The 26,269-nt window shown below is 36.8% G+C and overlaps 1 protein-coding gene across 1 annotated transcript in view; it reads left to right on the top strand.

The window, feature by feature from the left end:
* The window catches only part of LOC122481668 (cytochrome P450 20A1), an 82,186-nt gene that overhangs the window by 898 nt on the left and 55,019 nt on the right, over window positions 1-26,269 (top strand). Inside the window, exons 2-4 of the mRNA XM_043577537.1 lie at window positions 6,612-6,661; window positions 7,708-7,874; window positions 10,218-10,360. Coding sequence (XP_043433472.1) covers window positions 6,612-6,661; window positions 7,708-7,874; window positions 10,218-10,360 — 360 coding nt within the window. The remainder of the gene's footprint in view (window positions 1-6,611; window positions 6,662-7,707; window positions 7,875-10,217; window positions 10,361-26,269) is intronic.

Consider the following 26,269-nt stretch of genomic DNA (forward strand, 5'->3'; position numbering starts at 1 on the left):
AATCTTGTTCTACTAGACTTATCTGCTTGCCTTTATCAGCCTCAGGGGGTGATTCTGAGAGGGAAAGGAGCTAGTAGATGAGCAATCATCTCTTAACCTGTTTACAAAAGACGGTGGTGTTTTCGTGGAAAAAGTTAAGTAGCTGAGCTCCCCAAAACCTCACTGATAATAATGAGGGAACACCTTAAATGTTCAGAGATGGTAAATGGAGTAGATTGTAATATTGCAGCTACACAACCTGTAATGTCCTGTATCCTATTTATCTAGAAACTAAAGGTTTAATGACTCCAGATACTGAGGTGTTTTTTTTTTTTTTTTAAACGTGTGTTTATTTTTGAGAGGGAGAGACAGCACAAACGGGAAGGGCAGAGAGGGGGAAGGGCAGAGAGAGAGAGAGAGAGAGAGAGAGAGAGAGAGAAGAGTGGGAGACAGAATCCGAAGCAGGCTCCAGGCTCTGAACTGTCAGCACAGAGCTGGTTGCAGGGCTCGAACCCACCTGCTATGAGATCGTGACCTGAGCCGAAGTTGGACCCTCCAACAACTGAGCCACCCAGGTGCCTCTCCAGATCTTGAATTTTTGATAATATTTAAATGAGATTGCCCTTTGATTAGTCTCTTGGAAGGAGCACTGTTTAGTCTTTCAGCCAGATACGGTTCCATGTACTGGCTATACAGCAGTGAACAAACCAGGCAGAATATTCATATTCTGGTGAGGGGGAACAGATAATATAAACAAATAACACTAAAATACTAGTATTAAGTATTATGGAGCAAAATAAAGTTGGGAACAGGTAGTGTTATTTTAAAGTAGGATGGTCAGTTTTTTTAAGGAAAAATATTCCAGAGTGGCTGCACCAATTTGTATTCCTACCAACAATGCAAGAGGATTCCTTTCTCTCTACATCCTTGCTAACAGTTGTTATTTCTTGAGTAGAACTATCCTACAATCCAGTAATTGTACTACTGAGTATGTAACAAAAAATGCAAAAACTCTAATTCGAAGGGATACATGCATCCCTATAGAGCATTATTTATAGCAGCCAAATTATGGAAGTAGTGCAAGTGTCTGTCCATAGATGAATAAAGAAGATGTGGTGTATATTTACAATGGAATATTATTCATCCATAAAAAAGAATGAGATCTTGCCATTTGTAGTGACATGGATAGAGCTAGAGAGTATAATGCTAAGTGAAATAAGTCAGAGAAAGACAAATACCATATGATGTCATTCATTTTTGGCATTTAAGAAAGAATAAATGAGCAAAGGGGGGAAAAGAGACAAACTAAGAAGCAGACTCTTAACTATAGAGAACAAACTGATGGTTTTGAGGAGAGGTAGTGGGAGGATGGGTGAAATAGGTGATGGGGTTTAAAGAGTGCACTTGTCACGGTGAGCCCCACATGTTGTGTGAAAGTGTTAAATCACTATATTGTACACCTGAAACTCACACGGTATATTAACTATACTGGAATTTAAAATTAAAAATATTAATAAAATAGGATGACCAAGAGGTAAGGAGAAATTGGAAAAGAGACCTGAAGGAGATGAGGGAGGGAGCAAGCCATTCAAGTATCTGAGAAAGCATTCCAGACAAAGAGAATAGCATATGCACATCTTCAGGGGGAAACATCCTAATGTGTTCCAGGAAAACAGAAGACTAGTGTGGCTGGAGTGGAGTGAGGAAGAAACTAGTAAGAAAGATAAAATCAGAATGATGGGGAGGAAAGGCAGGTTTTTGTTGTAGGCCAGTTTATGGACTTGGCATTCATTCTGAAGTAGGCCACTGGAGGGTTTCAACAGAAGAGTGACATTTTAAATTTAAGGGAGTTAAAAATTTAATATTATTAGTTAAATCTTAAGCAAATCATTTTGACTGATATGTTAAGAATAAACTTGTGGACCTAGGGTAAGGGTAGAAGTAGGCAGGGTAGTTAGGAAGCTGTTAAAATAATTTTGGTGAGATCTGGTGCTAGCTTGATAGCAGAGATAGTGTGGAGGGAAGAGGGGTATATTTCATTTGGAGCATAGACAATTTAATAGGAGGGAAGGTGGAATATATCGGCATACATGTAGGCAGATGATAGTCATGGTGTGGAAGTTATTTCCTGATTGCTTTCATTTTTTCAATGGAAAAGTAGCAAGATCAGTTACTGGTGGGGATAGGGGATTTAAAGAAAGAAAAGGAGCAGAAGAGCCATCTAGAAGTTTACAGAATGATAGACTAGGGAAGTGTGTGATTTCCAGGCAGTTCACTGGGGGTTCATGAAATTAAAATAAGACTAGTCAGCATGGTTGTGTTTCTCTTCAGCTGTGTGGATTCAGGGACAGTTTGTCAGATGTTGGATTTAATTAGAATTGGGGTTTTGCTGGGACACCAGGATGTAGGGCAAAAGGATACAGGACCAAGGAATGTTTATAATGACGTACCATGGAATCTAACCTGAGTAAAGTGGAAAATGAATATGTAAGTGGGTGTGTTAAAAGTACTTTTGGGGGTAAAAATAGTTTTTGGAGTGAAGATAATAAAAATAGTTGAGAAGGAAAGATAGGAGGTGCTTGGAGATTTGGATGCTTAATGTTAAAATTCTGGAGATGTTGAAGTTATTGGTCATGTAAAAATCTAATTTATGGGGACGCCTGGGTGGCTCTGTTGGTTGAGCGTCCAGCTTTGGTTCAGGGCATGATCACGTGGTTTGTGAGTTCGAGCCCTGCGTTGGGCTCTGTGCCTACGGCTCAGAGCCTAGAGCCTGCTTCAGATTCTGTGTTTCCCTCTCTCTCTCTCTGCCTCTCCTCCATTCACACACTCTCTACCAAAAATAAACGTTAAGAATTTAAAAAAAAAAATCTAATGTATGACCATGGGAATGAGTTGCTAAGATAGGGTGGAGGCTTGAATAGGGGAGAGATGGGTCAGGGAAAGAGGATAAACTTCTGTAGGTATAGGAGTCTGGGGATGAGAGAAGACCAAAGGTTGGTAGTCCTGGCCTTTGTGTGGTGTCTAATATAAGTAAGGAAAAAGATCATAATAACACTCTGGATAGTCTCAAGGCCAATGGTAGTGGTGAGGCAGTGAAATGGGGAGATTGAAGTTTTGCAGGGTTTTGTCCAGGTGCATACCAATTTTGGGATCCCTCTCATCATTTTAGCTATTTGGGAGATGTGGATGTAGTAAAGAGTGGGAGAGCATTTTACCTGGCATTCTGAGGTTCACTCTTCTTTTTTGCTGATGAAATGTGGCATTTGCTATAGGAACCATTTTATCCAGAGGATGCACAGACTTCTAATGCTCCCTCTTCCTGTTTGCTGATGGAGTTGTGGAAGCCAGGATTAGGTTAGTGGGGAGGGATTGTACTTAGTATTTCCACATCGTTAGAGTTTATTCACCCCTGCGTGTCAGTAGTTTTTTCCAAATATTCAACATTTCTGTCGTAACACTACTCTGTGAAGGTGTCCAAATATTCAAAGACATCAGTTGCATTTTCTTTAGCATGAAGATACACATTCTGGAGCCATCCATCTTCCTTCCCCAGCTGGTACTGGTTATAGTCTCCTTCAGTTTAGCTCTTGTTCTTTTACTATCACTGTGGGTATTCTCTTCATCTGTGTTATGTACCCTATTTCCTACATGCCTCACAATCCTTTCTTGTTTCACTTGCTATATATGCTGCAGTGCATCATTTTACAGTAGCTTCCTAAGAAAGTGTGCATGGAAAATACATTTTATGAAACCTAGCTTATTTGAAAGGTTTCTGTTCTAGCTTTACACTTGAATAATAGTTTGGCTTCGTATTAGATTATAGAATATTTTCCCTTAGAATTATAGGTGCAACCACTCCCCCAGCCTGTTTTTCCTGAATTTGGAATCTTGAGGTTTACTTCCAGAAGGATGGTAATCCGAGGAATAAAGAATCTGTATGCCAACTTTTTAAGAATTGGTTAAGTCTGTGTCTTACCTTATGTCTTATCCAGGCTTTCTGGTTACTGAGTGCAAATCTGATTGCTTTTTTAGGAATCCTCCTTCTTCCTCTGCAGACTCCTAGAGGAGGCCTCTCAACTGTGTCAATTAATCACTTCTCCAACAGCTTAACACTTTCAGAAATTTGTTGAATTGTTCATTCTGTTATTTCCCCTCCCTTTCTCTTTATTTTTGTTTTCTCCTTTCTTATTCACTTTCATTTAGTGGGATTTCAGAAGGAACAGATAATTGATGAATGTTATGGATCTACCATGTTTAAAGAGAAATCAAGAAGCTTGATTTATGATTAATAATTTTATCCCAGGAAATTGAAAGTAGGATTTTTTATACCACTGGGTTTATCTTTTTTCTAATTTCCTCCCTATTTAAAATATTAAACTTGACATTATTGATGACTGTAGGACAGAATTATACACTGTAGATTTCATTGTTATCAGCTAAATACAAGTGACACATACTACGCATACTATTACCTAGATAGCATTCTTGTAGTATTTAGCAGAAACTGAAAAACTCTATAGTTAGTACAGTTCAATCTAGTATTTCTCTTTTGGCATATATACCCCAAAGGAGGAAAAAAGTAAAGTTTTACAAAGATTTTTATAGCACTACTTATATTAATGAAAAAACAAAAGAAAGAAAGAAAAAATAGCTGAGATGTTTTATAGCAGTATAGTAGGAAAATGATTAAGCAATTTCCTTTAAAAATTTTTTTTTAAATTCAATTAAAAAAAATTTTTTAGTGTTTATTTATTTTTGAAGAAGAGAGAGACAGAGCATGAGCGAGGGAGGGGCAGAGAGCGAGGGAGACACAGAATCCGAAGCAAGCTCCAGGCTCTGAGCTGTCAGCACAAAACCCGATGCGGGGCTTGAACTCATGAGTTATGAGATCATGACCTGAGCCAAAGTCAGATGCTTAACCAACTGAGCCACTCAGGTGGCCCTCAATGTTTTTTTAGTTTTTAAAAATGTTTATTTATTTATTTTTGAGAGACAGGGAGAGTGCACAAGCAGGGAAGGAGCAGAGAGACAGAAGAAGATACAGAATCTGAAGCAGGCTCCAGTCTCTGAGCTGTCTGCTCAGAGCCCAATGTGGGGCTTGCACCCAGGAACTGCAAGATCATGACTTGAGCTGAAGTCGAATACTTAACTGACTGAGCCACCCAGGTGCCCTAGGCAATTTCTACTATATGATGAACATAGTTTAGCCTTTAAATGTTCAAGTATGTTGAATCACTATGTTGTACACATGAAACTAATATAACACTGTATGTTAACTATATTAGAATTAAAAATAAAAAAGGAAACCTCTTCTTTTAATTAAGATATAAAACAATAAATGCTCAAGTAAAGAAATATTTATTCATTTACTTACGTAATGTTAATTAGGAAAAAGAAAGGGGGCAGAATGCTAGATAGATAAATGCTGACTAATATTAATCAAAATTGTTGACAAAATTCAGAATTGATCCTGGAGTAAATATTTCATGTTATTTTTTCTATAAATATTTAGTTTATTTAAAAATGATAAAAAGTTGGGGAGCCTAGGTGGCTCAGTCGGTTAAGCATCCGACTTCAGCTCAGGTCATGATCTCATGGTTTGTGACTTCGAGCCCCGCGTCGGGCTCTGTGCTGACAGCTCAGAGCCTGGAGCCTGCTTTGGATTCTGTGTCTCCCTCTCTGTCAGCCCCTCCCCACACACACTCTGTCTCTCTCAAGAATAAATAAACATCAAAAGAAAATTATAAAAAGTCATATTAAAGAATAATATGCTTATCATAAGATAAAAACTAAGAAAAAAATAACATTGATCCCAAAACATAACAGCTGTAACCCCAGTATAAAATTGTAAATATTAAAATTTTACATACTTTTCCCCAGCTCATTTTAGAGGTTGTTACTTGAACAATTTGCTATGAATTATTTTATTATTTGTATGCCACACACCTCAGTGACTGTATGACCCTGACAATAATGACTATATTTGGGCCGTCTGAATGGCTCAGTCAGTTAAGCATCTAATTCTTAATTTCAGCTCAGGTCATGATCTCGCAGTCATGAGATTGAGCCCCAAGTCAGGCTCTACGCTGAGCATGGAACCTGCTTAAGATTCTCTCTCTCCCTCTGCCCCTCTCCCCTACTTGTGCATGCTTTCTCTAAAATAATTTAAAAACTGACTACATTAAAGCAAAAGATGAATATCATATTGTATTTTGGTAAATTCTTTGGCTAGAAAGAGAACAGTTTTAGGAATGAAACTCTTGTAAGCATGACATTGATTTTTTTTTTTTTATAAGTCAAGCCAGAGGGACCATACGTAGACTCAGAACAACAACAAAAAAGGTACTTTGTTATATATTAGTTGATGTAGAATGGAGACTAAAACTTTCAAACTTGTTAGTTTATTTGACACAGAGGAAGAATATTAAGATTATTCTTTTAAATACAAGGAACCCAGTTTTTGTATTTTAATATAGAAATAATTCTTGATATTCAACCAAATTGGAAAGCCATCACTTAGTCCTGCAGATGTCTTGGCAAAACATCTGACTTATGGGTTATGTGATTATACATTAAGTTATATGTTATACATTAAGTCATTATACTAAACTATTTTAAAATTTCTCCTTAAGGCTTCTAGACAAGCTGCAGGAATTCCAGGGATTACTCCAACTGAAGAAAAGTGAGTAGTTATTATTGTTATTATTATTATTTTTTGGAATTCAGTAGAGTTAACTCTTATTTAATTTTTGGTATCAAAACGAAACCATATTTGTAAATTACATAGTTTATTTAATTCCTTTATTTACTCTAAATTTATCTCTGGGCCTAAACCTGAACTTTGTTAAGAGCAGAAAGGAGAGCTGTATAAACAAAAACTTTAATTGCTTTCAGGTATCTGGCTGGCTTATTCATTAGAACATCCAACTCTTGATCTCAGGGTTGTGAGTTCAAGCTTCACATCGGGTGTACAGTTTACTTTAAAAAATAAATAAGAGGGGCGCCTGGGTGGCACAGTCGGTTAAGCATCCAACTTCAGCCAGGTCACGATCTCGCGGTCCGTGAGTTCGAGCCCCGCGTCAGGCTCTGGGCTGATGGCTCAGAGCCTGGATGGAGCCTGTTTCCGATTCTGTGTCTCCCTGTCTCTCTGCCCCTCCCCGGTTCATACTCTGTCTCTCTCTGTCCCAAAAATAAATAAAAACGTTGAGAAAAAAAAAAAATTAAAATAAATAAATAAATAAATAAAAAGTTACACACACAAAATCTGAAAAAAAAAACAAAACTTTAATTGCTTTCACTTTCTCTAGCCAGAGTATTGAAAATAAAAAACAATAATTAAGATAGAAGGAAATTAGAAAAAAATGCCAGAACTGATCTGATGATTTAAATCAGCCTATGATGATGTTCATTGCTATCTCAAAATGAGATGTTGCAAAAATGGGATTATTTTCCATTGTGTAAGTCAGATGTTCCTTGTGTAGCTTTTTTCTTGGTTTGAATTGTTACAAATTCTCAAAATATCAGAAAAATCCATATCTAAATATAACTACAGAAAGTAAGGAGTCAAATTTAATTAAGTTTTAGATTTTGCAATAATTTGCATTTCATTCAACTCTGCTCTCATCTGTTGACACAGTTAATTCAGTATCAGTTATTGTTTTTCTGATTCTTCCAAGTTAAATTTCATATTTTTCCAAGTTATTTTTTCAAATGTTGTTCTTTTCTCAGAGATGGTAATCTTCCAGATATTGTGAAGAGTGGAAGTTTGCACGAGTTCCTGGTTAATTTGCATGAGGGATATGGACCTGTGGTCTCTTTCTGGTTTGGCAGGCGCCTTGTGGTTAGTTTGGGCACTGTTGATGCCCTGAAGCAGCATATCAACCCCAATAAGACATGTAAGTTTAATTTTTTTTCTAATTATCTGATCCTCATCTTTTACGAATAAACATCTATACATGAAGAGCCACACATTGTTCATGGGTAAGACTAGCTAACATTTGTTGAATGTTTTATACTATATGCCAGGCATTATGCTAAGGTCTGTATAATTAGTACCTCACTGAAGTTACAGTATTGTAAAATGATTATTTTTCTCCTCAGTTTATAGATATATACAGTGGAATCCCAATATAAATTCCAACAGGATTTTTTTGAAAAAAATAGATCCAGGGTGCATCTGGAATAGTAAAGGTACTTGAGCAGTCAGAAAACATCTAGAAAAGAATATTCATGAGGGGAATACTTATACCATCTGATAGAGCAATGTGCTATAAATCTAGATTAATTTAAAGAATCTTGTATTATGATAAGACTAGACAGATTGATGAAGTAGGTAGTCTGGTAGACAAACCAAGTATACATGATAAAGAGAGCATTTTATGATAAAGGGAAAAGGTGATAAACGGTTTTGGAAAACTGGTTAGCTATTTGGAAAAAATAAATCTGCATCCCTGCCTTGCTCTTTATAGCAAAATAAATTCCAAATGATTAAAATTTAAAGTCCTAAAAAGTATTAGAAGAAAACGTGGTTAAATATTAAATTGAGGATAGGTGTTGATAAACCTTTTCTTACCATGAGATCTAGCAGCCATCAAGCACAAGATAGGTAAACTGTCTTAAATTTTTATGTAAATCTATATAAAAATGAGAAATTTCAGTACAATAAAAAGCACAGATTACTACCCATGATGTGTAGTTGATTACTATATTTCTGTAAAATAAAAAGGTACCCTGAAAAAGTTTAAAAGAGATGGGGAAACTATTTACCATCCATATATATAAGTAAAAACTAATAAGAAAATAAAAATAAAATGGAGATATAGAAAAATGGGCAAAAACAAGGTAAGTAAGAAAGAGGAAATAAAAATGGCCAATAAATAAATGAAGATTTCAACCTGTCTAATAATTAGTGGGATGCAAATAAAAGTTTTACCTATCTTACTTGGAAGATATGAAAAATATTGGCAAAATGCATTGTTGCTAAGGGAATAGGCAAACATGGAGTGTAAATATTTTATAAACTTGGGACAGAGGGTTGGCAGGATCTTTGATTTAGCAATAATATCATAAAGAATTTATCATAAGTTGATATTCATATAGTGAGAAAAGACATATTAATATTATTTACAATAAAAATTTGAAGCAAAGTTAAATAGTGGCTGAATGAAAAAATATAATCAGGCCTTAATATGCTGATGTAGATTTATTTTGTTTACCAAATATCTATATGGCCTACTATATGCCAATACTATTATAAGCCATTTACAGATATTAACTCATTTAATCCTTAGAACAACCTTATGAAGTAGACATTAGAGAAAACTGAGGTGCAAAGAGGTTAGGTCACTGGCCCAAGATCACACAACTTATTAGTGATAGAAATGGGACTTGAAGGTAAGCAGTCTGGCCTGAGTTTGTGTTCTTAATCACTAAGCTTTCCATAACATGGAAGGATGGCTCTGTTTCTGTTTTAACAGCTATAAAACCAAAACAAAACAAAAGCAGTCTTATTGGGGCAGCTGCGTGGCTCAGTTGGTTGAGCAGCGACTCTTGACTTCGGCTCAGGTCATGATAGCACAGTCATGAGATTGAACCCTGTTTGGGGCTCTGAGCTGAGCGTGGAGCCTGCTTGGGATTCTCTCTCCCTCTGCCCTCCTCTCTCTCTCTCTGTCAAAAAAAAAAAAAATGCAGTCTCAAAAATGTGTAACATTATCTCTCTGGTGAAATTTAGACGAATTTTCTTTTGTATTTTACTGTTGTTTTAATTGTTTACAATGACAATGTATTTTTTTTGTATGAAACAATATAGTCATTAAAGAAACACTTAAAAAATGGATGAAAGAGAAAAAAGAAATTTCTGCACTCAGCCAAATAATTTTAACTGTAATACTTAACCTTTACACACCAATAACAATTTTGCTTTAAAACCAGTGGAATGAGCTTTTTTAAAAATCAAAGATATTGTTGTCATGTAGGTAGAATATTTATGTTAAGTATTAATTATTTATAGTGTAATTGCCAGTCAGGATATTGTATTCTTAACAGTTTTTATTGCCTCTTGAACTGTTCATATTTAGGAAAGATAATGAAGGGAGTTGGGAAAAAAGTTGGGATGCTGTTAGCTACAGTCCCCTACCTCTTTGATCTCTTTGTTTTGTGCTAGGTTTTTATAGTTGTTTTCTTTGTTTTCAGTTCTGTTGCCCACTTGGACTCAGAAATGCTTAATTTGTCTGTTTCAGCGGACCCTTTTGAAACCATGCTTAAGTCATTATTAAGGTATCAATCTGATGGTGGGAATGTGAATGAAAACCACATGAGGAAAAAATTATATGAAAGTGGTGTGACTAATTCTCTGCAGAGTAATTTTGCTCTCCTCCTAAAGGTAAGGTGATGAGAAGTGTGGCCCAGAATTCTTTAATACAGATGATAGTATATTTTTGACTATTAGTGTGTCTTGTCTTTGCTACTTTTTTTCTTGTCTTTCTAAGCTGATTTTTATTCTCCTGAAATTCTCAAACAAAACAAACAACAATAAATAATCTTCACACCTGTACTCTTCTGTGTAAGTTGGAATGATGGGAATGGAGAGAACCTGAACAAATTTTCTGTGTCAACAGATTTGTCCTTTGTGTTCAGGCCAGACTCTAAACCAGTCCCAAAACCTGATCTAAGCTCACTTAAAACACATTCTCTTGTTAAAACTGCAGATTTACTGGGCCTCTGCATAGACAAAACTAAATCATACTGCAGAGGGATCTGGCATTTTTTTTAAACAATTTTTAAAATTTATTTTTATTTTATTTACTTATTAAAGCGTTTTTTTAGATGTTTTATTTTATATTTGAGAGAGACAGAGAGAGAGCATGGGCAGGTGAGGGGCAGAAAGATGGAGACACAATCTGAAGCAGGCTCCAGGCTCCGAGCTGTCAGCACAGAGCCCAATGTGGGGCTCAAACTCATGAGCAGTGAGAACACGACCTGAGCCACAATCAAACGCTTAACTGACTGAGCCACCCAGCAGCCCCAACAGTTTTTTTTTTAATTTTTTTTTAATGTTTATTTATTTTTGAGATAGAGAGCGCGCATGAGTGGGGGAGGGGAAGATAGGAGTGGAAACACAGAATCTGAAGTAGGCTCCAGGCTCTGAGCTGTCAGCACAGAACCTAACACAGGGCTCACTCAAACTCACAAACTGCAAGATCATACCTGAGCCGACGTCCGATGCTTAACCAACTGAGCCACCCAGGCGCCCCTTAATTTTTTTTAATGTTTATTTATTTTTTGAGAGAGAGTGCGAGTGGGTAAGGGGCAGAGAGAGAGGAAGACACAGAATCTGAAGCAGGCTCTAGGCTCTGAGTTGTTAGCACAGAGCCCGATGGAGGCTCAAACCCTCAAACTGTGAGATTGTGACCTGAGCCAAAGTTGGACACAACCAGCTGAGCCACCCAGGCACCCCTAGGGATCTGACATTTTTAAGATGTTCCACAAATGACTTATTTACAAAGTTTGAGAACGATAGTAATCCATACTATTTACTTTTTGTCCCTAAAGATCCTTAGCTGAGCCCTATGTGCTGACAGTTCTCTGTGTCCCAATAGCACTGTTCCAAACCTTCACCCTTATTCTAGTATTGCTAACAAATCCCTTTGCTTGCTGTAGGTGGCTTTGCCTCCTGGTTTGCTGAGACCATAGTGTCCCTTATCTGTAAATTCCCTCAATATCCTATTTCCCCACAAACAAACTCTATCCATCTCAATCTTGTTCTTACTTATCATTTTAAATCTTAAAGAACCCTTTCTTCTGTACAAAACTAATCCATTCATTTGTGCTCTTTAAAAACAATGGAATTGGGGCACCTGGGTGGTTTAGTTGGTTGAGCGACCGACTTCGGCTCAGGTCATGATCTCACAGTTTGTGAGTTTAAGCCCCACATGGGGCTCTGTGCTGACAGATTAGAGCCTGGAGCCTGCCTCAGATTCTGCCTCCCTCTGTCTTTGCCCCTCCCCCACTCATATTCTGTCTCTCTCAAAAATAAATAAACATTAAAAAAAATTTTAATAATGGAATTTATAAAATTAATGTATGGTTGCTGTAGAAAACATTTTATTTTTTATTTTTTTTAATGTTTATTTTTGAGAGAGAGACAGAGACAGAGCACAAGTCGGGGAGGGGCAGAGAGAGGGGGAGACACATAATCCAAAGAAGGCTCCAGGCTCTGAGCTGTCAGCACAGAGTCTGACCTGGGGCTGGAACTCACGGACTATGAGATCATGGCCTGAGCTGAAGTCGGATGCTCAACCAACTGAGCCACCCAGCCACCCCGGAAAAACATTAACTTTATTATTATTTTTTTTATAATGTTTATTTTGAGAGAGAGAAAGTGGGGGAGCGGCAGAGAGAGAGAGAGGATCCCAAGCAGGCTCTGTGCCATCAGCTCAGAGCCTGATGTGGGGCTCAAACTCACAAATTAGTGAGATCATGAGCTGAGCTGAAGTCAAGAGTTGGACATTTAGCTGACTGAGCCACCCAGGTGCCCCAGAAAGCATTAACTTTAAATAAATCATTCATAATATCACTATAGATGTATGTGTGGTTGAGATCATACTGTATGTATAATTTTATATACTTTTCACCTTAAAACGTATCACAAACGTTTTTCCATGCCATTAGAATTTCCCCCAAAATAACTAAAATTATGTTTACTTTTTTCTGATTCATTTTATAAAATATGGAAAAATTTAGGAAATCCTAAGGAAAAAAATAAACATTTTTAATGCTATCCATTACTCATTGATAACCATGTTTAACATTTTAAAATGCTTTCTATCATTTTATTTTTTCTGTACACATTAGAATTTTAATCAGCATCATACTATATTGATAGTTTTAGATTCTGAATTGTTTTTAAGATTTTATTTTTAAGTAATCTCTACATCCAAACTCACAACCCCAAGATCAAGAGTCACATGTTTACTGACTGAGTCAACCAGGTGCCCCTAGATTCTGCATTTTTATTTCCATTTTATTATAAGCACTTATAACATTATTCTTTGATAATTACATTTGAAAAAAGTCTCTACTCTCAATTTTACCTTCCAAATATCTTTCAAATTGATCTTCTTCTTTCAATCAGCACTGCCACCATCCTAGTTTAAGCTTCCATAATTTTACCTCGATTGCTTGTTTTTTTAACTTCTCTCTGCGCTTCTCCCCTAATCCGTTTTCTCTTCTGCAGGGATTCTTAAACTCTTCTTATGACACATATCCCTTGTACCTTTAGTGAAACCTATGGAGTCCTTCTGAGAATAACATTTTAAAATGTGTACCTACAGGGGCGCCTGGGTGGCGCAGTCGGTTAAGCGTCCGACTTCAGCCAGGTCACGATCTGGCGGTCCGTGAGTTCGAGCCCCGCGTCAGGCTCTGGGCTGATGGCTCGGAGCCTGGAGCCTGTTTCCGGTTCTGTGTCTCCCTCTCTCTCTGCCCCTCCCCCATTCATGCTCTGTCTCTCTCTGTCCCAAAAATAAATAAATGTTGAAAAAAAAAAATTAAAAAAAAAATGTGTACCTACAGGGCTGTCTGTGTGGCTCTCAATTGGGCATCTGACCCTTGATCTTTACTCAGATCATGATCTCTTTGTGAGTTTGAGCCCCACATTGGGGCTCTGTGCTGATGGCACAGAGCCTGCTTGGGATTCTGTCTCTCCTTCTCTCAGCCCCTCACCTGCTTTTATACTCTCTCTCTTAAGATAAATAAATAAACTTAAAAATATGTGTAACTACAAGGGAAAATGATATACTAATAAGAATATTATTTTTTAAAAGTTTGTGATATTTTAATGTATGTACCTCATCTTCATTATTTTTTTTAACGTTTTATTTATTTTTGAGAGTGCAAGTGGTGTAGGGGCAGAGAGAGTGGGGGACAGAGGATCCAAAGCAGCCTCTGTGCTGAGAGCAGTGAGCCTGATGCGGGGCTCAAACTCTCATGTGAGAGCATGACCTGAGCCGAAATCGGATGCTCAACCGACTGAACCACCCAGGTGCCTCTATACATCATTATTAATTCATTAAATAACAAGATCTAGCAATGTTTCTAAAACTTCCGTAATTTTAATTAAGTTTTTACATTTAATGGATTCTATTTTAATTTTTTATTTTTTTTTAAGTTTTTATTTAAATTTCAGTTAACATTAGTGTTATATTAGTTTCAGGTGTATAATATAATGATTCAGCAATTCCATAAATCACCTGGTAGTCATCACAAGTGCACTCCTTAATTCCCATCACCTATCTCCCTTCTGGTAACCATCAGTTTGTTCTGTACAGTTGAATCTGTTTCTTGTTTTGCCTCTCTCTCTCTCTCTCTCTCTCTCTCTCTCTCTCATTTTTTTCCCTCCCTTTGCTTCTTTGTTTTGTGTTTTAAATTCCACATATGAGTGAAATCATATGGCATTTTCTGATGGAAAATACTGTCTTTTCTGACGGACTTATTTATCATAATACTCTCTCACTCTACCCATGTTGTTGCAAATGGCAACAACAATGCAAAAGATTTCGTTCTTTTTATAGGTGATTAATATTCCGTTGTATACATATACACCACATCTTCTTTATTCATTTATCAATGGATGGACATGATCTATTTCCATAATTTGACTATTGTAAATAATGCTGCTTTAGGGCCGCCTGGGTAGATTAGTCAGTTAAGCATCCGACTTTGGCTCGGGTCGTGATCTCACGGTTTGAGCCCTGTGTCAGGCTCTGTGCTGACAGCTCAGAGCCTGGAGCCTGCTTTGGATTCTGTGTCTCCCTCTCTTTCTGTCCCTTCCCCACTTGCGCTCCTGTCTCCCTCTCTCTCAAAAATAAATAATAAACGTTAAAAAAATTTTAAAAACAAAAAATAATGCTACTTTAAACATCGAAGTGCATGTATCCTTTTGAATTAGTACTTTTGTATTCTTTAAATACCTAATAGTGTGATTCCTGGATCATAGGGTACAAAACTTTCATAAATTAACTAACTGATGGATTGGGGCATGGAGCCCAATACAGGGGTTATACCTTGAGATCAAGACCTGAGCTGAGATCAAGAGTTGGATGCTTAACCAACTGAACCACCCTGGTGCCCCAAAACTTCCATAATATTAAAGTAATGGCATTATGAGGGACAAAACCATTATTTTGAGAGTTTTGTAATAAGCGTCATATGATGTGTACATATTTGAAATTTGTATCGATGACAGAGTCAAAGGACCTATATTCACAATTAAAAGAAATGCTAAATTTCAATCAGGGGTGAGTAAAAAATAAAGATTTTTCTCCTTCATTCAATTTCATGAACTCCTGGATTCTAGGTAGAGACCCTTTTGTGTCTGTGGACTTGAGATTCAAAACCTGTGAGAATAGGTATTTTCAAAATGCAATTCTTAGTTTAATTTTTTAAAAATGTATTTATTTATTTTTAATTTTTTTTAACGTTTATTTATTTTTGACAGAGAGAGACATAGTGCAAGCAGGGGACAGGCAGAGAGAGGGGGAGACACAGAATCTGAAGCAGCCTCCAGGCTCCGAGCTGTCAGCACAGAGCCTGATGTGGGGCTTGAACCCACGGACCGTGAGATTATGGCCCGAACCTAAGTCCAGTGCCCAACCAACTGAGCCACTCAGGCACCCCTGTTTTTATTTATTTTTGAGAGAGAAAGAGAGACACAGAGCGTGAGTGAGGGAGGGGCAGAGAGAGAGGGAGACACAGAATCTGAAGCAGGCTCCAGGCTCTGAGCTGGCAGCACAGAGCCCAACGCAAGGCTTGAGCTTGTGAACCATGAGATCATGACCTGAGCCAAAGTCGGACACTTAGCCAACTGAGCCACCCAGGCGCCCCTGCAATTCTTATTTTATTATTTCCTTAATCAGAAACCTCCACTGGCTTCCCTTTGCTCTTGGGACAAATTCCAGAATATTTAATGTAAGTTTTAAAGGCCATTTGTGATTTAGCTTGCCTACTTTTCCATCCTCATTTCTCATTCTTATTTGTGCTTATACTCTAGCCACATTGGTTTTCTTTTAGTTTTATACCTTGTTCTCTCCTGTCTCAAGGCCTCTGTATATGCTGTTCTCATTGCTTAGATTGTCTCCTCTAACTACTCACATACCTAGTAAATGCAAGTTCATCTTTTAGCTCTTAGTTTGAATGTCACTCCTCAGGGAAACCATCTCTAATTATTCCACTGTCCCCTTTTAGATGCTGTCATAACAGTCTGTACTTTTCCTTCACAACACTTTCCATTTTGTTAATTACATTTTGTGTAATTCTTTGAATGTCTGTGTCCTAAACTGTATGCTCTATGCAGGGAAGGACTATTCTGTATTAATTATGTCTATATACTTGGCTCTTGGTGTAGAATAGACTCTTAGTAAACATTCATTAAAACTAACAAGGTTGGGGCACCTGGGTGGCTCAGTTGGTTAAGTGTCCAGACTTTTAAAAAAATTAGCAAAAAAAACCCAAACAAACAAAACCTGACCAGTTTAAAGTTCTTTAGTCATTGTCTCCTTTGTTTTCTCTATGAGTCAAACTCATCTCTCTATTTAAAAAATATGTATTTTTTTAATGTTTATTTTTGAGAGGGAGACAGAGTGCAAGTGGGGGAGGGCAGATAGAAAGAGGTAGACACAAATCCAAAGCAGGCTTCAGGCTCTGAGCTGTCAGCACAGAGCCCAATGCAGGGCTCAATGCGCTAACCCTGAGATCATGACCTGAGCTGAAGTCGGATGCTTAACTGACTGAGCCACCCAGGTGCCCCATCTTCTCTCTTAAGAAATAGGTTTCTCAGGGCGCCTGGGTGGCTCAGTCGGTTAAGCGTCCGACTTCACCTAAGGTCGTGATCTCGTAGTCCGCGAGTTCGAGCCCCACGTCCAGCTCTGGGCTGATGGCTCAGAGCCTGGAGCCTGCTTCTGATTCTGTGCCTCCCTCTCTCTCTGCCCCTCCCCCGTTCGTGCTCTGTCTCTCTCTGTCTCAAAAATAAATAAAAATTAAAAAAGAAAAAAAAAAAGATTTAAGAAATAGGTTTCTCATGTTGCCTGGCCAACTCTACTCTAGTATCCAGTTTAGTTATGTACCCTTCTTCATGCACCTTCTTTAAACTACAGTAACAACCTGACATGACAAAATTAAATTGATTTTCTTATCTTTCTCCCTTCTTAGATTGTGTTTTCCATCTCCTTTTTTCTTATCTTTGTGCTTCAAAATGTAGTTATTTATTTTGTTGTATGTTTGATGTAGCTCCTTGGAAATAGGATTATCTTACAGTGTGAAGATTAAGCTTGAGCAAGAAGCTTTGAATTTTGCTTCTACCATTTAGTATCTGCATGATGGTTTGTATGTTACTTGGCCTTTCTGAGCTTTCATTTCCTTATCTTAATAACATCTACATTACAAATTTCCTGTGAGGATGATGTGAAATAATGATTTAAAATTCCCGGGACGCCTGGGTGGCGCAGTCGGTTAAGCATCCGACTTCAGCCAGGTCACGATCTCGCGGTCCGGGAGTTCGAGCCCCGCGTCGGGCTCTGGGCTGATGGCTCGGAGCCTGGAGCCTGTTTCCGATTCTGTGTCTCCCTCTCTCTCTGCCCCTCCCCCGTTCATGCTCTGTCTCTCTCTGTCCCAAAAATAAATAAACGTTGAAAAAAAAAATTTTTTTTTAAAAAAAAAATAAATAAAATAAAATTCCCAACTACAGGTCTTAGGACACAGTAACTACTACTCAAGAAATAGCTCTCTTTTTTGTTTGTTTGAAAAGTAGATTTTCTTTCTTTCTTTTCTGAGGGATGGGGGACAGAGGGAGAGAGAGAATCTTAAGAGAGATGCACGGCTCCATCTCACAACCACCATGAGATCATGACCTGAGCTAAAATCAAGAGTCAGATGCTTAACTGACTGAGCCATCCAGGTGCCCCCACATGGGTCAGTTTTATTTTCTTTACCTTCTCATCTTCTATTACTTTGCTCATTCCTTCTAAAAATGTTCTTAAATGCACATTATAAGCCCTTCTGTAACTTTTTTGAGTTATAGAATACCTGAAAGCCGTTAAGAGGATGCATAATTGACTCTTAACTACTTTTTAAAAATAACATTTAATAAGTACTTAATGCCATTTTTTCCTTATCAGAGTTTTGTTTGAAACTAATACTTTCTATTCAAGACTTGAGGCTGAAAAAAAAAAAAAAAACTTGAGGCTGGCTTGCTGAGTTTACTGGAAGCATTAATACATTGACTCCTCTGCACAGTTTTCCTCCTAAAAACAGACGAAACAAGGCCTTTATCCATGGCTGGATGTTGATTAGTCTCTCTCCTTCCAGTTCCTATTTCTACTGGCCCATCAAGAGACTTATATACCAAATCTCCACCCTCTCATTGTTATCATTCCTGTTTGGTGTGTCAAACAAACCTTATTAGCTTTGTTCACATCAAGTTCTCAAGGCCTATTAGGCTTCCCACTTGGGTTGTCCTGCCTGTTTTGTCATCCCTCATTGTCCTCCCTGGAAGCAGTTAGGTTGCCTTTCTCTGAACATTCACAAGTCAGAATCTTCTTTTCTGTTCTGTTTAAATACCTAACATTTGCCAGTAACCAACATCTTTTCGTATTTAATTGTATAGCTCCAGGGAGTTTTGCCCATTTCTCCTTGCTTTGCTTTCAGTGGTGACAGAAATACCTTTTTTTTTAAAGTAATATTTATTGTAAGCCTTAATTATTCTTTCTTCTGTGCTTCAAACTAAGTAATTCTAACTTTTTAATCTATTATCATAGGCTCTATTTCCCAAACTTTCTTCTTTGCTTTTGTTCTGTATTCCAGATTTTTCTCCTCCTACCTGATTAAAGGCAAATCAAGATGAAAAATTATTTCCAAATTTTCATGTTTCTTGCCATCATAGTTTTAAGTTTTGGTTCATAGACTGGGCCCAAATGTGAGAAATATATTTTGAGTTTATATTGTCAATCCCGTAGTACAAGCAAGTTACTTAGTCATCAGAAATACTAGTTAAATGTTTAATCAGGAAGAATATGACTAGAGAGTGCTGCTGTCAGAACATCTTCCTTTTCCTTACCAATATTTTTTCTTTGAGGGAAGAGTGCTGTTACCAGAGTTATTCCCCCCCAAAATAAATGTTACTTTATATTCACATAATAATCTTTTTGCCTGTTTTTGTTTTTGTTTTTTTGCCCAGATCTGAGTTCTTTGTTCGGATTCTTCTCTAATCCTTTCAAACCTCATCCTTTGACTTCTGGTTCCTTCCTGTCCTGACCATCTTTGCTCCAAGGCTGTGTGTAAACCTCCACTTTAATTCTGTGAGTGTAACTTCTCTATTCTCTGTGCTGAAACCCCATATTCTCCTGTCACTTGTGGGAAAAATTCTGATTTAATAACTATTTCTGGATTTGTAATTTAGGACTCTTATCCAGAATCTTCTTAATTGACAGCTTAGTAATAGTTAATAGTGAAAATTGTTGAGTTTGTTGGTCCAGTGGATTGTATGAACTCATTTAAGCCTCACAACAATTTTATAAATAGGTGTTGTTATTTACCCCTTTTTACAGATGAGGAACCATAGAGCAGTTAAATTAACCAGTCCAAGGTCATATAGCTCGTAAATAGTAGGATCAGGATATCATTCCAGTCTGGCACATTTCTTCTCTGGCTTGTTCTGCTACCCTGGGATGTAGTTTTGCTTGGCTAGGTTTTTTTTTTTCCCTTTTTAAAAAAATCTTTTTTAAGTTTGCAGTCACAATAATAACCTAATGCAAGGTGGAATTGAAAATCATTTGCTTCTCTGAAATTCTAATAATTTCACAATAATTACCTAAAGACTTTCTTTTTTTAAAGATTATTTATTTATTTTGAGTGAGAGAGAGAGTACAAATGAGGGAGACAGAGAGTGGGAGAGACAGAATCCCAAGCAGGCTCCATGCTGTTGGTGCAGAGCCTGATGTGGGGCTTGATCCCATGAACCATGATATCATGACTTGAGCCAATGCTCAACTGACTGAGCCACACAGGAGTCCCCCCCTGGATTTAATTTAAATGAAAGATCCCAGGATTCCCTTTTTTTTTTTTAATTTTTATTTTTGAGATAGAGACACAGCACGAATGGGGGAGAGGCAGAGAGAGAGAAGGCAACGCAGAATCTGAAGCTGGCACCAGGGTCTCAACCTGTCAGCACAGAGCCGGACGTGGGGCTCAAGCCCACAAACTGCGAGATCATGACCTGAGCCAAAGTCAAACATTCAACTGGCTGAGCCACCCAGGTGCCCCCTCGGATTTCATTTAAAAACCAACTACATATAAAATCTTTTATACATTATTAGAAATATAAGCTCCAGGGGCACTTTCCCTCACTTTCTCTCTCTCTCTCAAAAATAAATAAACATTAAAATAAATTTAAAGAAATATAAGCTCCAAAAGAAAAATGGCTAAAGATGTGAACATGGAATACATTGAAGAAAACATGTTAAATGGCCTCTAAATATTTGAAGCTTGTCTAAACCCTACCAGTAATTAGCAAAATAAGCCAATTAAAGCCATGTTGAGATATTTTTTACCTGTTAGGCTGACAGGGTCTTTTTTTTTAATGACAACACCTACTTGTATCAGAGGTGTGGGAAATGGGTACTTTGATAATGCTGATAACAATATAAATTGATAAGTGCTTCTGCAAGGCAGCATGGCTATATATATCAAAAGCTTTAAAAATGATTACTATTTAACTCAGAAATTTCATATGTAAGGGAAGCCAAATGGAAATAGATGTATGTACAAAGATGATTACTGAAGCATTGTTTATTATAGCAGAAATTGGAAATACTTAAATGTCCAATAGTAGAGGATTGTTTAAATGATAGTGAATCCTTACAATGGATCAGAACAAAGACATTAAAAAGACGGCAGACGTTTATTTATTAATATATGGGGATTATTTTAAGATGTTGTTTGTTTGGGCTGGCATAACAAAGTATCACAAACTTGATGGCTTAAAAAACAGAAATATATTGTCTCACAGCTCTGGAGGCTAGAAATCCAAGATCAAGGTGTCAGCAGGGTTGACTCCTTCTGAGGACTGTGAGGGAGAATCTGTCTTGTGTTTCTTCCTGGTTTCTGGTTTTGCTGGCAATCTTTGGTGTTCTTTGGTAAGATGTATCACTCCATTCTCTGCCTTCATGTTTATAAGGAGGTCTCCATGTGTGTATCCTTTTTTTATAAGGACGCAGTCATATTGTATCAAGATCCACCCTAATGTGCTCATCATCTTGCACATCTGTAAAGAGCCTCTTGCCAAAAAAGGTCTCATCCACAGGTACGTGGGTTAGGACTGTAAGATTTTTTTGGGAGGATACAATTCAACCCATAACATAATGGTAGGTGAAAAAAACAGCATACAAAACAGTTTGTATAGTATTAGTACATTTTCCAAAGTATATCTATATACACACATGTATGCACATTTATAGATGGATACTCATCCCATAGAAAAACATATGAAAAGCTAGGTACAAAAATGTTGTAAGTAGTTATCTCCATCTGGGTTAAATTTAGGGTGATTTAAGTTAATTTCTATATTTTCATTTATATTATTTTACTCTCTTTTCATTGACTTATACAATTCAGGAAAACCGAACTCAGCTATCAGAGATAGTCTGAATATTTGAATTTTCATTAGGAACAAAGCTTAATAATTCATTGAATAATTAAAACCAAAACTGAGTTTATTCTAAGAACAAAGCCTTTTATTTATGGACTTTTTAGGACTGTATATTTGGTTTCCTTTATTTTTCTGGAAACTGCTAATATGCAGGAGTTGATTTGGGAAGAATTATGTTCCTTGCTGGTTACTGTGTTGTTCAGTATTTTTCATCAGAGTTGTTTTTTGTTTTTTGTCTTTTGAAAAATTAAAAAAAAACTGTTCTTTGTAAAAAGCCAAATTTTATGAAATGAAAGATCTGATGATCAACCACTTTACATTTAGTTACATTTACATATAGTTGGGACATATATTACTAGTAAGACAGACTTGAATATTTAAAGAAGTATCTATTAACTTCTGAGAGAGTTCTCTTAGTCTTGTCAGAATAACTTACTCTTTGTAGTAGATACAGGACAGTCATTTTGAAAAAGAGAGTTGGTTATATTCACTAAAAATTTATTGAGCATCTAAGATTTGCCAGACACTGCTAGGTACTAGGATTGATTACCAGTATAAAAAGCTACCCTCAAGAAGGTTTATGTCTAATGGTTATCAAGTACTGGGTCTTTAAATAATATAGTGATGCTACGTAAATGCATTCCTTTTGTTAAATGTTGGAACCAGTCTCAAACTGAGTTTCTGACAGCAAACTTTTTACCACTTTCTATTTCTCTTACTCTTAAGTCTACTCTTGGCCTATATCCTGACCCTTAATCTCAAAACACCTTCTGTTTTTGAAGTTCCAATTGTCTTCTGATTTTAGTTTCCCAACAAGAACATAATTGGTTAGTCTAAGAGTATATGTTCTTACCTTTTTTACTTATATAAAGAGAAGCATAATGGTTGACAGCTTGGACTCTTCATCACACTACCTGGGTTGGAATACGAATTCTTTGATTTTTGTTGTGTAGCCTTGGGCATGTTACTTTTTTGTCTGATACATTTCCTCATTTATAAAATGAGGGTAATAACGGTTACTTGTCTCATAGTATTAAGGATTAAGTGAATTCATACATTAGAAGATGCTTCCAAATAATTTTCCAGAGTAGTTTTACCACTTACAGTCTCATGGCAGAGTATGAGCATTCTCCTTTTTCTGCATCCTCACTGTTCCTTGGTATTGGTAGATGTATAGAGGTTTCTCATTGTGATTTTAATTTGTATTTTCCTGATAGCTAATAATATTGAACTTTTTTTTCTTTTGTTAACTTTGAGGTAGTGTTACTTAAAATCTTTTCACCATTTTTCTTTGGGGTCTTCTCTATTTTTAATTTTTAAGAGGTCTTAAAAATTTCCAAATTTAAGAACTTTATTGAAATATTAATTATCTTCCTCTGTGGCTTGGTTTTATATGCTCTTAACTTTGTCTTTTGATGAACAGATACTAATGTTAGTGTAGTCAACTTATTATTATTTTACCTTTTTTGTTACTGCATTTTGTGTCCTATGTAAGAAATTTTTTTTTAATTTCAAGTTTTTATTTAAATTTTGGTTAGTTAACATGTTTATCCTAATGTTATGAAGATATTCGTCTGAGTTTTGTTTTGAGGCTTTTACTGTTTAATTTTTACACTTAGATCCGTAATACATTTGGTGTTTATTGTGTAAATACTGAGGAAGGGAGTTAACATTCATATTTTTCTAGGCAGTTATCCAGTTGGTCCAGCATAACCTATTGAAAAGATCATCCTTTCTTTATTATACTGTAATGTTACCTTTATCATAAACCAGGTGATTGTATAGGTCACTTGATTTATGTAAAGTTATCTTTACGTGTTATGGAATCTTCTACTCCATGAACATGGAAGAGTACACTTCCACTTATTTTGGTCTTTAGTTTTTCTCAATATATATATTTTTTACTTTTCAGTGTAAAGGTCATGTCTTTTATTAAAGTTACTTCTAGATATTTAGTGGGGCTTTGATGCTGTCGTAAATGGTACTGTTTTTAAATTTCTTTTTTTGCTGATACATACAACTGATTTTTTTGCATATTGACCTTGTAGTCATTAACCTTGCCAGATTTCCTTATTAACACTAATGGTTTATCCTGGTATTTGAGATCAATGGACAGTTTTCTTTTCCATTTCTACTACCTTTTCTTTCTTTTCTTGTTTTCTTGCCAAACATTCTGTTATATTTTTAATGTCCTTAGGCTCTGTAGTACCTTCCCTCTCTTGTTTCTTTTTAAAAAAAAATTTTTTTTAATGTTTATTTATTTTTGAAACAGAGACAGAGCTTGAGTGGGGGAGGGACAGAGAGAGAAAGGGAGACACAGAATCTGAAGCAGGCTTCAGGCCCTGAGCTGTCAGCACAGAGCCCGACATGAGGCTTGAACTCGTGAACCCCATATTTTGTCCTATGCAATTCAATTCTTGATTAGTGTTTCTAATGGTCTTTATTTTTTTTTTCTTTTTAAGATTTTTATTTATTTATTTCTTGAGGGAGAAAGAGACAGTGTGAGTAGGGAAGAGCAGAGAGAGAGGGAGAGAATCCCAAGCAGGCTTCACAATGCTAGAGCAGAGCACTACGTGGGGCTCAAACTCAAGAACCATGAGACAATGACCGAAGCCGAAATCAAGAATCAGCTTACCTGACTGAGCCACTAAGTCTCCCCTAAAGATCTTTATTATTGTGGGTCCAGTCAGGAGAGAGAAAGCACACAATTATTTAAATAGGAAAAGTTTAATATAAAGAATTATTAGCTATAATGGGACTGCAGTAATGAGAGGTTGGCTAGTCAGAAGTAAATGGAACTCTAAAGAATATAGGATAGCAGGTATAGGAAGCAGTCACCAATTCTAGGGCTGAGACAGAGGGCCCATGCCCCCAGGACTGAGACCCAGACTCTGTTTTAAGGGGCACAGATGTGAATGGGAACTTTTGAAATCAGATTCTTTTTTTTTCTTTTTTTTTAAATTTATTCTCAGGTTAGTTAATACACAGCGTAGTCTTGGCTATGGGAGATTCATCACTTATATTTAACACCCAATGTTCATCCCAACAAGTGCCCTTCTTAATGCCCATCACACATTTTCCCCATCCCCATCAACCCTCAGTTTGTTCTCTGTATTTGAGAGTCTCTTACAGTTTGCCTCCGTCTCTGTTTTTATCTTTTTCTTCCATTCCCCTATGATCATCTGTTAAGTTTCTCAAATTCCACATATGAGGGAAATCATATGATATCTTTCTTTCTGTGACTATTTTGCTTAGCGTAATACTCTCCAGTTCCATTCATGTTGTTGCAAATGGCAAGATTTCATTCTTCTTTATCACTGAGTAATATTTCATTGTGTATATATCTTCTTCATCCATTCATCAGTTGATGGACTTTGGGGCTCTTTCCATAATTTGGCTATTGTTGATAGTGTTGCTATAAACATTGGGGTGCCTGTGCCCCTTCAAATCACCACTCCTGTATCCTTTGGATAAATACTTGGTAGTGCAATTGCTGGGTCATAGGATAATTCTATTTTTAATTTTTTGAGGAACCTCTACATTCTTTTCCAGAGTGGCTGCACCAGTGTCCATTCCCATCAACAGTGCAAGAGGGTTTCCCTTTCTCCACATCCTCTCCCACATCTGTAGTTTCCTGAGTTGTGAATTTTAGCCACTCAGAGCGGTGTGAGGTGGTATTTCATTGTGGTTTTGATTTATATTTCCTGATGATGAGAGATGTTAAGCATCTTTTCATATGTCTCTTGGCCATCTGGATGTCTTTGGTAAAGTGTCTATTCATGTCTTCTGCCCATTTCTTCATTGGATTATTTGTTTTTTTGGGTGTTGAGTTTGGTAGTTCTTTATAGATTTCTGATACTAACCCTTTATCTGATATGTGATTTGCAAATATCTTCTCCCATTCCATCAGTTGCCTTTTAGTTTTGTCTTTTCCCTTGCTGTGCAGAAGCTTTTTATCTTCATGAGGTCCCAGTGGTTCATTTTTGCTTTTGTTTCCCTTGCCTTCGGAGACGTGTCAAGTAAGATATGGCTGTAGCTGAGGTCAAAGAAGTTGCTGCCTCTTTTCTCCTTTAAGATTTTGATGATTTCATGTCTAACATTTAGGTCTTTCATCCATTTTGAATTTATTTTTGTGTATGGTGTAAGAAAGTTGTCCAGTTTCATTCTTCTGCATGTCGCTGTCCTATTCTCCCAGCACCATTTGCTAAAGAGGCTGTCTTTTTTCCATTGGATACTCTTTCCTGCTTTGTCAGACGTTAGTTGGCCATACATTTGTGGGTCCAATTCTGTGTTCTCTATTCTATTCCATTGGTTTATGTGTCTGTTTTTGTGCCAATACCATACTGTCTTGATGATTACAGCTTTGTAGTAGAGGCTAAAGTCGGATTGTGATGCCTCCCATTTTGGTTTTCTTTTTCAACATTACTTTGGCTATCTGGGGTCTTTTGTGGTTCTATACAAATTTTAGGATTGTTTGTTCTAGCTTTGAGAAGAATGCCAGTGCAATTTTGATTGGGATTGCATTGACTGTGTAGATAGCTTTGGGTAGTATTGACGTTTTAACAATATTTATTCTTCCAATCCATGAACACGGAA

Source organism: Prionailurus bengalensis, chromosome C1 (assembly GCF_016509475.1).
Source record: "Prionailurus bengalensis isolate Pbe53 chromosome C1, Fcat_Pben_1.1_paternal_pri, whole genome shotgun sequence".
Taxonomy (NCBI): domain Eukaryota; kingdom Metazoa; phylum Chordata; class Mammalia; order Carnivora; family Felidae; genus Prionailurus; species Prionailurus bengalensis.